Source organism: Erinaceus europaeus, chromosome 10 (assembly GCF_950295315.1).
Source record: "Erinaceus europaeus chromosome 10, mEriEur2.1, whole genome shotgun sequence".
NCBI classification, from domain to species: domain Eukaryota; kingdom Metazoa; phylum Chordata; class Mammalia; order Eulipotyphla; family Erinaceidae; genus Erinaceus; species Erinaceus europaeus.
In genome coordinates, this window is record NC_080171.1 from 114405976 (window position 1) to 114421462 (window position 15487).

At 54.5% G+C, this 15487-nt stretch overlaps 1 protein-coding gene across 5 annotated transcripts; it reads right to left on the reverse strand.

Moving 5' to 3' along the window:
- Positions 1 to 6514: 6514 nt before the first annotated feature.
- CARD19 (caspase recruitment domain family member 19) lies at positions 6515 to 15434 on the reverse strand. Of its 5 annotated transcripts, none has more exons than XM_060200565.1 (6): positions 15278 to 15434; positions 10288 to 10430; positions 8459 to 8612; positions 7465 to 7524; positions 7232 to 7303; positions 6515 to 6802 (listed from the first exon to the last, which is right to left on the reverse strand). In XM_060200565.1, exons 1-6 carry the CDS (start codon positions 15282 to 15284, stop codon positions 6687 to 6689), a joined length of 552 nt encoding a protein of 183 aa, XP_060056548.1. In that variant the 5' UTR covers positions 15285 to 15434; the 3' UTR covers positions 6515 to 6686. The 5 variants fall into 5 exon arrangements, with proteins under 5 accessions (XP_060056548.1, XP_060056551.1, XP_060056550.1 ...); XM_060200568.1 differs by having other exon boundaries at positions 7397 to 7524; XM_060200567.1 differs by lacking the exon at positions 7465 to 7524.
- Positions 15435 to 15487: the final 53 nt, after the last annotated feature.

Genomic DNA, 15487 nt, shown 5'->3' on the forward strand with positions numbered 1-15487 from the left:
GCTCCAAGGGCCACTCCCCTCACTGGGCCTCTTTCTCTCTCTTTCCTGTAGCCTTCAGGGGGAGCTCTAGTGGTATCTCTGGGGGTCACCCTCCCCTTCCTTGGGTCTTGGATCCATGACTCCTGACTGGCACTGTCACTGCCTCCTGCAGCCTCTCTGTCACCCACTACTCTAAACCCACAGTGGCAGCCCCACCTCACAAAGGGCCAGACCATTGGAACCAATAGTAGCAGTGCTGGTATCTAGAGGCCCAGCCCTGTGGAGATCCCAACAAGCACCGGAGTAGAGTGCTGACTCCTGGCGGGACCCTGGACCCCACCCCCAGCCTCCGCTGCAGCTCCCCCAGATGTCATGCTCGTGGGCACTCGGGCTCTGTCCATGTTTGGCCTCCCCCAAGCCCTCACCGCCTGGTTGTCCTGGTATATTCCAGCACAAACTCCCAGGACCCAACCCAAGTGGATGGTGCCAGCACTGTCCCCAGGGTGGCCTGTACTGGGGGCTGGCCAGCAGCCTCAAAGGAAGCATGCCAGCTTGGTGCTGGTCTCGTGGGCACCGCCACAGATGTGGCCCACAGATGGCTTAGTTCCTCTTTCAGCCGGGACAGGATGTACACTTGGACCTGGGGTGGGGTGGGTGGGGGAGCTCCAGATGGACACCAAGACAGGATGGCCCCCATAAGGGTGCCGGGGGCACTCAGGTAGGCATGATGTGACTCCAGCCCCAGAGCGCCCCCACCCCACTTACCTCCCATCAGCCACCAGAGACAGGCCTCTGACCCCCATTCCGGGAGGCTGAGCATTTGCCGCTGCCCCCCGCGGCCAGGGTCCAGCCTGAGATCCTCCCTCTAAGTCCTTCCCATCACTGTCACGACATCCATTTTGAAGGTCTCTGCCTGTGGTGCCACAGGCCAGGCCAGTGTCAGCATCCGCACTATCCCGAGGGAGCCCTGTTGGAGCCCCCCCCCCCCAGCACCAGTGTAGCTGTTTTGAGACCAGGGTGGCACCCTGAGAAGGAAGACCCTATTCACCTGTCTCCCCAGAGGCTAAAGGGCTCTGCTTCAGCTGAAGAGGACCACTGGCCCCAGCCCACTGTGCCTCTAGTTGCTTATGGACCCTTGGTCTCACCCTCAGCCTGTGTCCCCAGCACTGCCTGGCATGCAGAAGGTGTTCAGTTAACATCTGTTGTAGACCCACTCGTTTGCCCATGTGTCCTGGTCCCTATGTGTGATCACAGCAGCCAAGACTCAACACAAGACCCAGTGAGGTGGAAAAGATGGAAACCTCCCCACCTTTCCCCAGGCAGCTGTGCCAACCCGGAGGGTTGTACTCACCATCTGCCACCCCTCACCCTGCATCCCCTGTGCAGCTGCCCTACCCAGAGCTCATCTCGGGGTGAGTGGTAAGAAGATGCAAAGGGTCAGGGGTGTAGATATATATATACATACATACATACATACATACACACATACATACATACATATATATATGCTGTAACAGAGGTTGGGGAGGTCTGTGGTGCATGAGCTGGCCTGGCCTTGAGGAAGCAGGGTGATTGTGTGAAGGAAAGGTACCGTGTAGAGGGGAAGGGGAGACAGTGTTGTGTAGATGGATGGACAGACAGACAGATGATGAGTAAGATAGCAATAAGGTAGGTGGGTTATCTCTCAACAGCCACATGGGGAGGGAGCAAGATGGATGGAGGACCGAGGGAGGAAAGAAGGGAGGGAGGGAGGAAGGAATGATGGATGATGGATGGGAGATGGATAGATGGAGGGAGGGAGGATAGGTGGATGGATAGATGGAGGATGGATGGATGGATAGATGTATGGATGGGAGTAGAATAGACAGGTCATCCCAAGACCACCTTGGACAACACCCTCCATTTCAGAAGTAGTTTTATACCAGCAGGAGACCTCCAGTGTCACTGTCCATCATGGAACCCTTGCTCAGGAACCCTTGTTTATCCTCCCAGTGTCTGAAGACACATTTCCTGCCAGCTTGACCCTGGCGTTGGCTTATTCCATGGGTTTCCTCTTCCTGGTGTTTGCCCCTTCCAGATCCTACCCACCTGACCTGAGTGGAGGGAGAACAGGACGGGGCCAAGAGGAGGTGAGGGGAGGTGGGGCACCTCTACACTAGGAGTGGCCTCGCTGTCACCTTTCCCCTCCAGACCCACCCTCGTTACATCCTACTTCAGACTCTCCTACCTGCCTTTATGAGTTGAATTCCTTTCCTTAGAACACTGTTGTCTAAAACCAGAGAGCTGAAGGTCTTCGAAGTTATCCTCGTGTGGGGCCAGGAGATAGCTCAGTGGGTAGAGCGCATATCCTGACCCGTGTGAGGCCCTGTGTTCAGTGCCGGCACCACAGGGGAGCACCGTGGATGGTAATACAGTGCTTTGGTGTCTCTCCCTCTCTCTAAAGATACAGAATATATATTTGAGTCAGGGAATCTAGTCAGAGGTACGTGGGTGTGTGAAGTTCCCCGTTCATTTCCTGGTGCTGCATTAAGAGAAAAACTTCATTTTCGGGAACTACGTGGATGTGTGTGGCGGGAGCTGCCCCAGCCCTGCTAGTGCTAACCCTTGGCGTCCTCTGTCCACCTCCAGGACAGATGAAAAGCTTCCTCCTCACAGGGATCAGGATCAGGTTTCCCCCCCAGCACAGGCCTGGCAGGCCCAGGGACCACACAGGCCACTCAGTCTCCGTAGTGTCTGCCCCACGCCCCACAGGAGTCCAGGCCATCCCATGGGGCTGCCAGGTGGGTGGGTCCTCAGAGGTCACGGGAGAGTGCTGGTCAGGCAAGAGCTAGAAAAGCAGGCTCAGGGGAGTCGGGCTGTAGCACAGTGGGTTAAGTGCAGATGGCATAAGGATTCCCGTTCGAGCCCCGGCTCCCCACCTGCAGGGGAGTCGCTTCACAGGTGGTGAAGCAGGTCTGCAGGTGTCTGTCTTTCTCTCCCCTTTTCTGTCTTCCCCTCCTCTCTCCATTTCTCTCTGTCCTATCCAACAATGACAACAACAATAATAACTACAACAATAAAACAAGGACAACAAAGGGAATAAATAAAATAAATATTAAAAAAAATTTTTTTTTTTAAAAAAAAGCAGGCTCAGCTCCAGCAGTGTCAGCACAGCAGGTCCCAGTGCCTGGCTTCTGAGGATCCCACATTGAGCAACAGTGGCAGTTCCCTCTCCAGCCCCCCCCCCACACACACACGCCCCATCGCAGCAAGGCCACTGTTTCCATCCTTACTGAGTCCAAAGTTCAGAGGGTTCACCTCCTCCCCTTCACTCCCCACCCTCGCCAGACGCATCGCCCCCACTGGATGAGCCTGCCAGAGAGGAGGACAGGAGGATTTGCCCGGGGTGAGGCAACCCAGAAATAGGCTCCTCTTCCCTGCCCTGGGTGATGGCAGGGCCACACGCTGGATGGGTCATGTCACATACAGCCACAAGGGTCTGCTGCCTTCAGGACCACTCCCACCCGTGAGTCTGGAGGCCAGAATGGGCAGAAGGACAAGTTCCCTTGTCTTAGCAGCCAGCCAAGAAGATTGCTCCTACCTGGGGCAGTGCAGCAGATTCTGGGGCAGCAGGCTGAGGGACTCAGAACAGAGGGCAGCCAGCCTTCCAGCCAGACAGACCCTCAGGGAGAAAGGGGGGTGGACAGGGCACATCACCTCGACCCACAACTGGGCAGCAGGGCCTCTGTGAGGATGCAGCAACGGGAGTCTCTGCTCAGCCCACCCAGCTCAGGATGGCACCTTCATTCCACCACTGAGACCAGAACCTGTGCTTGCCCCACCCATGGGGCCGGTCTCATTAGAAACATGCTTTAGGGAACCAGTGGGTTAAGCACACATGGCGTGAAGATCAAGGATCCTGGTTCAAGCCCCCAGCTACCCACCTGCAGAGGGGTTGATTCACTGGCAGTGAAGCAGGTCTGCAGGTGTCTGTCTTTCTCTCCTCCTTTGTCTTCCCCTCCTCTCTCCATTTCTCTCTCTCTCCTATTCAACAGCAGCAGCAGCAATAACAACAGCAACAAGGGCAACAAAAATGGCAGGAAAAGTGGCCTCCAGGAGCAGGGGATTCATAGGGCAGGCACCGAGCCCCGGCGATAACCCTGGGGGCAGAAGAAAAGAAAGAAAGAAAGAAAGGGAGGGAGGAAGGAAGGAAGGAAGGTGCTTTAGCTGAGTCTCACAGCACCATAATGATTTATTACTTGTTTTTATTGGCTAGAGATGGAGAGAAATTGAGAGAGGAGGATAGAGGAGAGACAGACACCTGCACACCTGCTTCACCATTTATGAGGCTTTTCCACTGTAAATGGGGGTCAGGGGTTTTGAACCCGGGTCCTTGTACACTGTAGTGTGTGCACTTTACCAAGTGCACCTCCACCTGGCCCCGCATCATCATCATTTCATGAGAGCACTTTAGCTGAGCAGCCTGTCAGAACTACTGACAGGGATGGCTCCCAGAGCTAGCTCACCACTGGGCAAACCGAGGCTCAGAATTTGGGGTTACGTGGGGCTGCTGCAAAAGCTCCTCCTTGTACCCACAGGTCCAGTGAACACCTGGTGGGGACCAGACCACTACATCCCATAGGAGAGTCCCCTGCCACTAGCTTGTCTCCCACCCAGCCTGAAATCTGACAGGGGCCCCTCCCGGGACCCAAGGGTGGCACTCTGCAGCCAGCCTGCCCGGAGCCTCCGGAAACCTGTCAAAAACGCAGACTCATGATTATAGGGTTGACAAATATGCTTGTTTCCCCAAAAAGAGGCTAGAGGAGGGCCCGAGACGGGTGGGGAGGGAACTGAAAAGGGACCCATGAGGGTGTGCACATGTGTGGGTGCTTAGTGCACGTGTCTGTGGGTGTGTGAAGTACATGTGATGTGTGTGCACATGTGTCCAGGTGTGGAGTTCCCTGGGCACCCTGTGTCTTAGCCTTGGCCCTCAGCCACTCCCTGTAGCAAAGTGTGGCCACCCTCAGAGAGGATGCCAGGTGTAGGGGGCACTCAGGATGAGAAGGCACCCGGGGCTCAGCACTGGGGATTTAACTTTGTTCACAGAACCCCAAAGGCTGACCCCAGACCCTACAGGATGTGTATTCACAAGGGACAGTTTTGCCACGGCCCCTTAAGGCCTGAGGCTGGCAGCTGCGATGGATGGGCAGACACCCCATGTCCCCCAGGACAGGCCAGGGAGCCCAGCTATGCAGATCAGGGGTGCATGCACTCAACCTCCAGGCTGCAGGTGAAAGGTGAGAGGAGCTGGTACAAGGTTTCCCATTTCAGAAAGCTCTCAGGGTCTTTTCTTTTTTTCTTTTTTTTTTTTTGCCTCCAGCCTGCACGACAAATCCACTGCTCCTGGAGACCATTTTTCCCCTTTTATTGTCCTGGTTTTTTATCATTATTGTTGTTGTTGTCATTGGATAGGACAGAGAAATCGAGAGAGGAAGGGAGACAGAGAGGGGGAGAGAAAGATAGACACCTGCAGACCTGTGAAGTGACTCCCCTGCAGGTGGGGAGCCAGGGGCTCGAACTGGGATCCTTATGCCACCGGTACTTGCGCTTTGCGCTATGTGTGCTTAACCCACTGCACTACTGCCCAACTCCCTTGGAGTCTCTTTATACAGTTCTGTTCTGAGAGTCTGACCGCTCTGTGCCTGGGATCAGGGATAAGAGTATAGTTGTGTCTCCCCAAAGAGTGGGAGGGGCTCCACTCTCCCAGGACCATGGCCAATGAAGTGAGGGTTGGGAGTGACAGCAGGACAAGGGCAAGGCTGAGGGTGGTGGGCAAGGGCGCCCTCAGTCACATGCCAGGTCCCCCTTTTCTGGCGGGGGACCTCCCTCCTCCCCTCTCAGCTTCACTTTCCTCATCAAGAAAGCAGGGACGCTGCCCCATACCTGCTGGACTGGCTGTATGGGTCAGAGTTCACGCAGGTATGTGTGCGGAAGTGACGGGTGCCCAGCTAACTATCATAAATAATAGGAAACAAACTTGCAAGCTGACCCCCTGCCTCTCCCTCCCTACCAGGGCCAGGTCAGAGAGGCAGAGGGGCGACAGGCAGGAAAGGTGTGGGAACTGATAGGGCCATCAGTCAGTGGCTCCAGGTGAGAGGTCTGGACAGAAGCAGCAGGAAGCGTCAGGAGGGAGGGAAGGGGACATGTGGCAAGGGAACCAACAGGACAGTAAGGTGGGGGGCAGAAAAGTGGGGAGCATCTAGGAAAGTGAGGTGGGGGATGGCTGAGGGGAGTGAGGGAGGACAGTGAAGTAGGGGACATACAGAATACAGTAAGGCCAGGGGACATCTGGGGCACAGTAGGAATGTCTGGGAGAAGCTTGAGGGATACTGGGGACAGGTAGCCATGTAGACAGGCACAGGGCTGGGGGGGGGGGCATCCAGGATGGTGACCTGCTTAGGAACTAGGTCCTGAACTGGGTACCCAGAGCTCTCAAGGTCAGCCCGCTGGAGGTACCATTACAGCTGGAGTCAGAAACATCTAGAAACACACAACCTGAGATAATAACGGATAAACATTTAATATTGCCGAGCACCTTCGTTAAGTCGAGGGTGACGTGCTTATATTATAGAAATCATAAATAGTATAAAACAAGCGTTTAGAAAAGAGGCAGCCCAGAAGAGGCAGGTGGGGTTCTTCGTTGTGCGCAGGGGGAGGAAGAGGGCCCATCAGAACCCCCCCAGGTCATCTGTGAGGAAGGCTAGCAGTAAGTGGCTGACATGCCGGTCCAAGATGACTGGGGAGAAGCCCAGGACGCGTCGGGCCCCTGGCAGCACCTTGGGGTCTGGAAGACAGGGGAGGCTCAGGATCTGCCAGCACAGCACCACTCCACATTCTGTGACACGGAGTCCTTCCCCGTCACTCCTCGGCGCCGGTTTCCCCACCCCATAGGTTCTGTACTAGTACAGGATGGGGGTGGCATGGTGGTCCCCCTGGACTGCAAGGAGAGAAGTCTCCACCTGTCCATGAGGGCTGTGACTGGGGGACTGTAGGTGGGGGGCACTCAGAAGCCTTGGGTGGGGTTTTCTATCCCCTAAGGCCTTCCTCCCATGAGAGGCCACCATCCTCTGGTCTCTGGGGTAGCTGACAGGCCTGGTACACTTGGGCTTCTCTCCCCCATACTCCCTCCACACCCTGCGCAGGTGAGAAGCCAAGGCTCGGGCAGGTCCATGGGGTGTGGGCACAGGGCAGGCAGGGGAGGGGAGGCACGCACCTGGAGGGCAGCAGTAGAGGAGCAGGGCTAGCCCTGTGGCCAGGCCCAGGCAGGCCAGGAAGGCCACAGGTCCTGGGGAGAAATGGGACAGGAGGGTCAGTGAGGGGCGCTCCCCAAGAACATCTCGGGGCTTCTGCCCATGGGAAGTCAGGAATGGAGCCCCACCTGGATAGGGGAAACCCCCAGGTCAGGCCCTGAGAAGGGTTCGGGGTGGGGACGAGGGAGGCGGTTACCCCTGTCACTGAGCTCGCGGCTTGCAGCAGCCCAGTCTAGCTCTGTGTTCTCTGAGTCCTCTGGAAACGAAATCACAGGGAAGGTTAGTCATGGCTGAAGGTGGTTACCTCGCCTGCAGGACACCCAAGCACTGCTGAGCCCTGTCTGTCAAGCCCCCACTTCAGTCCCAGCTGGGCTGAACCAGCCTGTGTGGGCACCAAGCCCACAGGACACATTTGGGGGAATTAAGAGAGGGGAACCGTGTGACAGGAGTTCAGATCTCTGTCCGCTTCCTGGAACCTAAAGGACATGGGAGGTGGGGCACTGCCCCCTACAGGCACAAAGCAGAAAGTGCAGCACCAATGCCCTCAATGCCTGTAGCAATGGTGATGCCAATGTGTTCCTGTGGCTGGGCAGGGTGCTACCCCCAGACTCGGCCTCCAAGACACAAAACAGGAGGTTCCTCACACCCAACAAGATTTCAGGGCCCTGCCCGATGAGCTGACAGGACTGTTGGACTGAAAGTTCAGGCCCCAGCCCTGACAGTCTGGGTCCCTGCTGAGTGGTTGGGGTGAGCTACTCTGCCCTTTGGGACCTCCATTCTCATGTTCAAGGACAGATGTACCTCTTGGGGACTGGGGTGCAGAGACCACCTGCTGAAGCTGTTCTAAAGGAACACCCACACTGAGGGCAAGGTGTGCGGGTCTCTGCTCCCACAGGGCACTGGGCACCTCAGAACACAGTCTGGTAGGTTTACTCAGGCAGGTACTAGATGCTACCTTTGTGCAAAGCTGGCACAAGACAGAGGGTTAGAGAGAGGCATAGAAACTATATAGAGTCAAAAGCAGTCATTTGTGGGACAGAGAGAGGGTCAGGGAGACAGAGAGACAATGGAAACATCTGTGTGCCTGAGCTCATCTTCTCTCTGGAAAGAGTATGTGGCCAGGGTGGTCACAGGGGAGGGCTGAGCAGGGAGACACTGAGGCCAGGGCCTTACAGGGAGCAGGCACTCACCCAGGGCATGCCGGCTGGGCAGGCAGCAGTGTAGGGGCTGGGCGTGCATGTACAGGGCCCGGTAGAACTCCTGGCAGTGGCCCTCTCCACTCCGCTGCAGGTGGCCTAGGAGATCACAGAGCCGCACACGCAGCGACACCTTTGGGTTCCGGAACTGGGGGAGGGGCAAAGGAAGGTCAGGCCAAGGGGGCTGCAGGGCAGGGAGGGACCCCACTTCCTCAGCAGGTGTGACATCAATACCCATGGAACCCCCTGTGGAAGGTAGAAGCATGGCCCCAAAAGTCTTATACTCCTTGCAGAGGCTAGTACAGGCCTCCAAGAGAGAGGGCAGGGGTGTCAGAAGAAGTAGTATAATAGTTACATAAACAACTTTCATGCCTGGAGCACCAGAGGTCCCAGGTTCAATCCCCCTGCACCACCTTAAGTCAGAGATGAGAAGTGCTCTGGAAAATAAATAAATAACATGACCCCAGAGTCGGCCCTTACAACTTGCTGTGTGACTTTGGTAACTTGCTCCCCACCTCCTCAAGGGTCCATGTCTTCACTTGTAAAAGAGGAAAATAAACACAGTATATAGGGTCCTTCCAGGGCAGTCAGTGAGGTGATGTCCTAGTGGTAACTTCTTACATGACATATATTTGATGGGTAAGTCAAGGGCTAAGCGGGAAAGAATGGGCTCCTTAGGTGTGCTCATGGAGAGATGTGTGCCTCTGAAGGTCGGGACAAGAGCACTTCCCACTGGCCGGCAGGACCAGGGGCCTGTGGCCTGCTGCTGCCATCTGGTGGCAGTGTGTCATGGCACATGTCATGAGAGCACATTGACCAGAAACTGCAAATTATATGCGGCTGACTGGTTGGCGGCTATTGGTGAAGAGAGGACTGTGCAGAGACATGGGTGGGGGGTTTCCTAGTCTTCTCTATAAATGTCTGACATTTCGAAACTGTTTACAGTGATGTAGCAAAGATATTTACTGAGGCCAGGTGGCGGTGTACCTGGTTGAGCGCACATGTTACAAGTTACAATGCACAAGGACCTGGGTTTGAGACCCCTGCTCCCCACCTGCAGGGGGAAAGACTTAGCAGGAGTGGAGAAGCAGGGCTGCAGGTGTCTCTCTCCCTCTCCCTCCCCTCTCAAATTGGGTCTCTATTCAATAATAAATAAATATTAAAAAGTATCTTTAGAAAGATTCACAACTTTTAAATTCACTGTCCTGCTTTTAAACCTTGAGATATCTGAGTCAGGGTCAGGCCTTGTAGGCTCATTCTGCTTGTGGAAGCCACCCTTGATGCCCCCAAGAGGTGCCTCATCCCTCCCCGGCCCATTCAAGCAGATAGCCTGTGTCAGCAGGAGCACAGGTCTCTCAGGAGAAGGGTGTGCCATTGCCCAGCTGGCAGGTGGCCTTGTGCCCCAAAGGTCAGGCCCAGTGGGAGACCCAGGGGAGCAAATGCTATAGGTAAGGTGTACCCACTGTTCCTGACCCTCACGTCCCCATATCCTGGAGGATGGGTTGGATTATATCCAAAACATCTGTCCAGATTGAACCTCTGAAGAGGCAGAGTGGAAAGCAGGCTGGGGCCTGGTTAGTGTCCCAGCAACTCCCTGCCACCCCCTTGGTCACACCCCAGGTTTGTCTCCTAGCCTTGCTTCCTGTAACCCTCCCAACAAGCCCCCTGGCTTATCAGCAGACAGGCTTAGTGAGCAGACGCTCCGGACCTGAGGACACAAGTGTGTCCTCTTCTTTCCCTCCTGAGACGGCCTGCCTCTCACCAGGCCTACTTTCCAGCCCTGAGGGGAGGAGCAGGGAGCAGCTCTCAGGGTCCCTGGGCACCTTTTCTGCCTCCTCATTGCTGAGGATCTGGGGGTAGTAGCGGTTCAGCTGCAGGATAATCTTGTCCACTTGCTGCTCACTCAGGCGGCCAGGACCCGTCAGGAAAGGTGTGTCTTGGACCAGGCGGTCACAGTAGGTCTGACCTGAAAGAGCAGAGAACACAGAAAGTACAAGTCAGCCCCGGGTGAACAGAGAGGAGGGGACCTCATGTACCTGTAAGCAGCCTCAGATGGGTCCTGGCAGCAAAGCCCTGAGCCTACTGGCACGAGCCTAGAACATGGCCCAGACTCCCAATCCTGCTCCCCCCCACACGCACACACACCTGTGTCCCACTGACCCTTCATCAGAAAATAGGGTGGGTAGGTGTGGCGAGAACCCCTAGGACATACAAGCTTTGGTCTCTGCACCCTCTTATGTATGCCCAAGAGAGTATCACAGAAGATAAGCTTGGGGAGTTGACATCATCCAACCCCCCAGGACTCCCCCAAAATAGCCAGGTTCTGTGGAGAAGGCCCCATCCTACAGTCCTGACATCCCACTGTCACAGAAAAGGAAAAGCATCCTTGGACCTAGCCTGCAGCACCGGCAGGGGCAGGAACACATGTCAGCACGGCCTGGGAGGCTCCTGCTGGAAGCTGACCAGCCCGCCTGCTCCCCTAGGCTGATGACCATTTTTCTACTATCTGTCATTCCAGAATGACTACCAGAGACTCACACAGTGCCTTTCCCAAAAGTGTTCCTGAGAATGACAGGTCCCTAGTGGGTGGGGGTTGTATTGTTACATGGAAAACTGGGGAATGGTATGCACATACAAACTATTGTATTTACTGTTGAATGTAAAACATTAATTCCCCAATAAAGAAATTTTAAAAAATAAATAATTAAAAAATAAAAAAGAGTGACAGGCCCTTAAAAACCAGGGGTGTGTGTTCCGGGAGGTGGCGCAGTGATGAAGCACTGGATTCTCAAGCATGAGGTCCCGAGTTCGATCCCCGGCAGCACATGTGCCAGAGTGATGTCTGGTTCTTTCTCTCTCCCTCTGTCTTTCTCATAAATAAATAAAATATTAAAAAAAAAAAAAACCAGGGGTAAACAAAGACAGGCAGGGCCTTATGACTACTGATGTAAGAATCCGCAGCAAGGGATTACAAACCAAATCAACAGTATATAAAAGAATACAAGGCAAAATGGGGTGCATCGCTCTGAAATGTTAATGGGTTCGTACATGAAATTTCATCAATGGGACACACATTAGTAGAATTAAAGGTGAAAACCACATAATCATCTCAAGTACTGCAGAAAAAAAATTAACAAAATCCAACATACCTTCTCAGTTAAAGATACTCAGTAAGGGAGTCAGATGATAGTGCAGTGGGTTAAGCGCTGGTGGCACAAAGTGCAAGGACCGGCGTAAGGATAGCGGTTCGAGCCCCCGGCTCCCCACCTGCAGGGGAGTCGCTTCACAGGTGGTGAAGCAGGTCTGCAGGTGTCTGTCTTTCTCTCCTCCTCTCTGTCTTCCCCTCCTCTCTCCATTTCTCTCTGTCCTATCCAACAACAATGACATCAATAACAACTACAACAATAAAACAACACGGGCAACAAAAGGAAATAAATAAATATTAAATTAAAAAAATACTCAGTAAATTAGAAATTAAAAAAAATCTTAACACAACACCTATCATATATGAAAGAGCCCCAGAACACATTATACTCAGTGGGAAAAGACTGAAGATGCCTCCCCTAAGATAAAAAAACAAGTGGAGGAAGCCTACTTTCACCATTTTCATTCAACATTGTACTAGAAGTTCTAGTTGGAACATTTGAAAGGTGGAGTGGGGATAGGAGAAATAAAGACATCCTAGCCAGGTGGTGGTACACCTGGTTGAGTGCATATATTGCAATGTGCAAGGACCCAGGTTCAAGCCCCCAGTCCCCACCTGCAGGGGGAAACTTCACAGGCGGTGAAGCAGGGCTGCAGGTGTCTCTGTCTCTCTCCCTCCCTATCTTCCCCTCCCCTCAATTTCTCTCTGTCTCTATCCAATAATAAATAAATGAAGGTTTAAATTATTTTTTTTAAAAAAAGGGGGTCGGGCAGTAGCACATCAGGTTAAGCGCACATGGCACAAAGCGCAAGGACCGGCGTAAGGATCCCGGTTCGAGCCCCTGGTTCCCCACCTGCAGGGGAGTCGCTTCACAGGTGGTGAAGCAGGTCTGCAGGTGTCTTTTTTCCTCTCTTGCTCTCTGTCTTCCCCTCCTCTCTCCATTTCTCTCTGTCCTATCCAACAACGACGACATCAACAACAATAACTGCAACAATATAAAAGGGCAGCAAAAGGGAAAATAAATAAATAAATGGGGTAGATGGTGGCGCACCTAGTTGAGCACGTGCTACAGTGTGCAAGGGCCTAGGTTCAAGCACCCAGCCCCCACCTGCAGGGGGGAAAGCTTCATGAGTGGTGAAGCAGGGCTGCAGGTATGTCTCTCTCTCTCCTCCTCCCCTCTCAATTTCTGTCTCTATCCAATAATAAATAAAATAAAATAATTGAAAAAAGAGCTCATGGAGTGTCCCCCACACCATCCTCCCATCAGCTCTGCGATGCAGGAAGGTCCACTACCCCATTTCCAGATGGGGAAACTGAGGCACAGGCAGTCAATAAGTTCTAGATGGAGGTCAGGATTCAGTATGCCTTGACATCTAGACTTTCCTCCCTCTAGGTAACATGTTGATTCACTATAAAGTCAGCTGCATCCAACTTGCTTCCAGTTAAACCCATAAGGGCAGGCCTGAGGCTGTTCCATGCAGAGCTGCCTCCAGGGGGCTAGTAAGCTGTGGGCACTGGCTACAGAGCCCTAGAATGGATGAGCAGAGGTCACAGGCCCGCAGGCAAGGGCAGGAGCTGTTGCTGGATGAAAGCCAGCAGCCTGCAGCCGGTTCTTCACCCTGCAGGCTACCAGCCGGGCAGGGCCTCCCTGCAGGAGAGCTGTGAGTCACCGGCAAGGCCCTGGTATTGAGGATCCTCTGTGCCTGGCACTTCCTGTGGTTGTTGTGCACACAAACCACACCCAGACAGTCCCCGAGAGGCACGAAAATGCACAGAAAGGAAACAGCTTCCATCTTAGGGTGTGGTAAACAGTCTCAGATGGTTTTTATAGGATAAAGAGAAACTTAGCAGGCCTTTGCCAGTCCCACCGCTAAGTGCTCCCACACCCCACCCTCTTGCCCAGTTGGTGCTAAGGCAACAGACACCCCCCCAGATGATAACTTCTGCTAGAATTTTATTCTTCTCAGTCCAGACCCCAGCTCTTGTCCTAGGAGTCAAGGTCCAACAAAGCTAGTTTCCCCTGCGGGGGCATCCTCCTGGAAGAGAGCCCCTGTCTCTAAGGCCTCTACCTGGCTACTCCCTAGCCAAGAGGCCTCCCTGGGATCCACCAGCCTCCATCTCACTGCAGTTCAGATTCCAGAATCGAAGTTCCCAGAACTCCCTCTTGGACCAAAGCCCAAGTGAATATCCTCACTCTTCAGCACACAAGGCAGGCACTGTTCTGCAGTAAGAGGAACAGCTGCGGGAATGCTTGGTTGGTACAGTCCCCAGGCAGTCACTGGCCTCAGCTTTCACCAGCCTGTCCTAGAGGTCCCAGCATAAGGTAGGACTCTACCCAGTGCAGGGGGAGGGGGGCACAGAGAGCCAAGACCACCACCTGTCCATCTGACCTTCCCACACTTATGCTCTCATGACCTCAACTACCCCTCCCTAAAATAAAGGGCAATGATCCCTGGTGGCCTCCGGAGAAGAGATGGCAGAGTGGAGAGGCACCCAGGGGTCTGGGCAGACACAATATCTAATCTCAGCTCTGCCACTGTCCACCCAAGCCCTCCATGGCTTGGCATCTACCCAATCTGTGCCTCTTGCCTCCTAATCCACACAGGGATGATGTTTCACATGTCCTCACAGTGACCCTGCACAGAAATGTCTGACATGGAGGCAGGTGCAAACTATGTACTCAGAAATGACAACCGCAAACAAGAAGTCCAGAAGGACAAGGGAGTAGGTGGCAATTAGAACAGAGAATGTGCTGGAAGTCACCACATTCCAGCCCCTGTAATCCTCTGTGTGCAGAACCCAGGATGGAACTCCTGTGAGCAATGGAGACTTCTGGAGCCTCCCCTGGTCCCCTGGGCCACCTATAAGTGACTTTTGTCCCAGCAGAGAGAAGAGTCTGAGTCTGAGAAATAGGTGTGACTTCTAAGGGTCCTATTCCTCCCTGTGTTGCCACAGGGTCAGTCTTCCATCCATCACCCTTGGGGGTTTCAGGAGGATACACACAGAAGAGGGCAACCCTGTCTACTGCGGGCAAGAGGCCAGTGACTCCCCAGTTCAGAGAGGCCCTGGAGGAATGGCTGACCTGCAGACCCCCGTCTGAGGCTGCCTGGTATGGAGCACAGTGCCCGGGGTGGGGGGGCGTCCAGCCTGTCCAATTGCCCTGGCTTGTTGCTGGGCAAAAACTGCAGGTGGGAAGAGACAGATCACACCACCACCCACGTCCCAGGAACTCACTGCCTTCCAGTGTCATTCTCAGATGACTGTGAGAATAGCTTTACAGTACTTGGGCGGCGGAGTATTCCTGGGCGCCCTATTACTTTCCTCTCCCATTCTGTCAGACCTCACCCCCCACCCACAGGTGCACATCCCAGCCAAATCCCCAGATTTGGTTCAGAGTCCAGCCCTACTAGAATCTCCTAGTGCCCCGCCCCTTAGAGTTTTCCCAGGTCAGGACCTCCCTCCAGACCCTTCCAGTGCACGGGACCCACCCCTGCAGATCTCTCCAGGGCCTGGGTGGCAGAGGAAGTGACCACAGATCAGGGCCATCTGGTCTCCACCTGAAGGAGCGGTCAGTGGGGCAGCACGCAGGGTAGTCGGGCCTTGGGGACCACTGGGGCTATGCACTGGTCCCGGGATCGTGGGGAACACCCGGACCCTCCCGCGCTCACCTGTCATGTCCACGGCCCCGCACGTGACCGGCCAGCCCTGGCCTGTCTGCACCGAGGTCTGCCAGTCCCCCGGGTCCCGATGACCCCAGCCCGCAGTCACTTGGTCCTCCTAGGACAGCCCTTCCCGTAGACCACGCCCTTCCCGTTAGGCCCGCCCCTGGCGTCGGCTACGTCATAGAGGGTGTAAGCCACGCCCACACCGGTTCCAGC

Bases quoted from the DNA above. Each gene is read 5' to 3' on its own strand.
- CARD19 (XM_016190853.2), bottom strand. The intron at 8,613-10,287 runs GTGCCCAGGGAC...CCCCTCCCCCAG, and splicing joins GCAATGAGGAGGCAGAAAAG to TTCCGGAACCCAAAGGTGTC. The intron at 6,803-7,231 runs GTGCGTGCCTCC...CCTGTCTTCCAG, and splicing joins CCTCTACTGCTGCCCTCCAG to ACCCCAAGGTGCTGCCAGGG.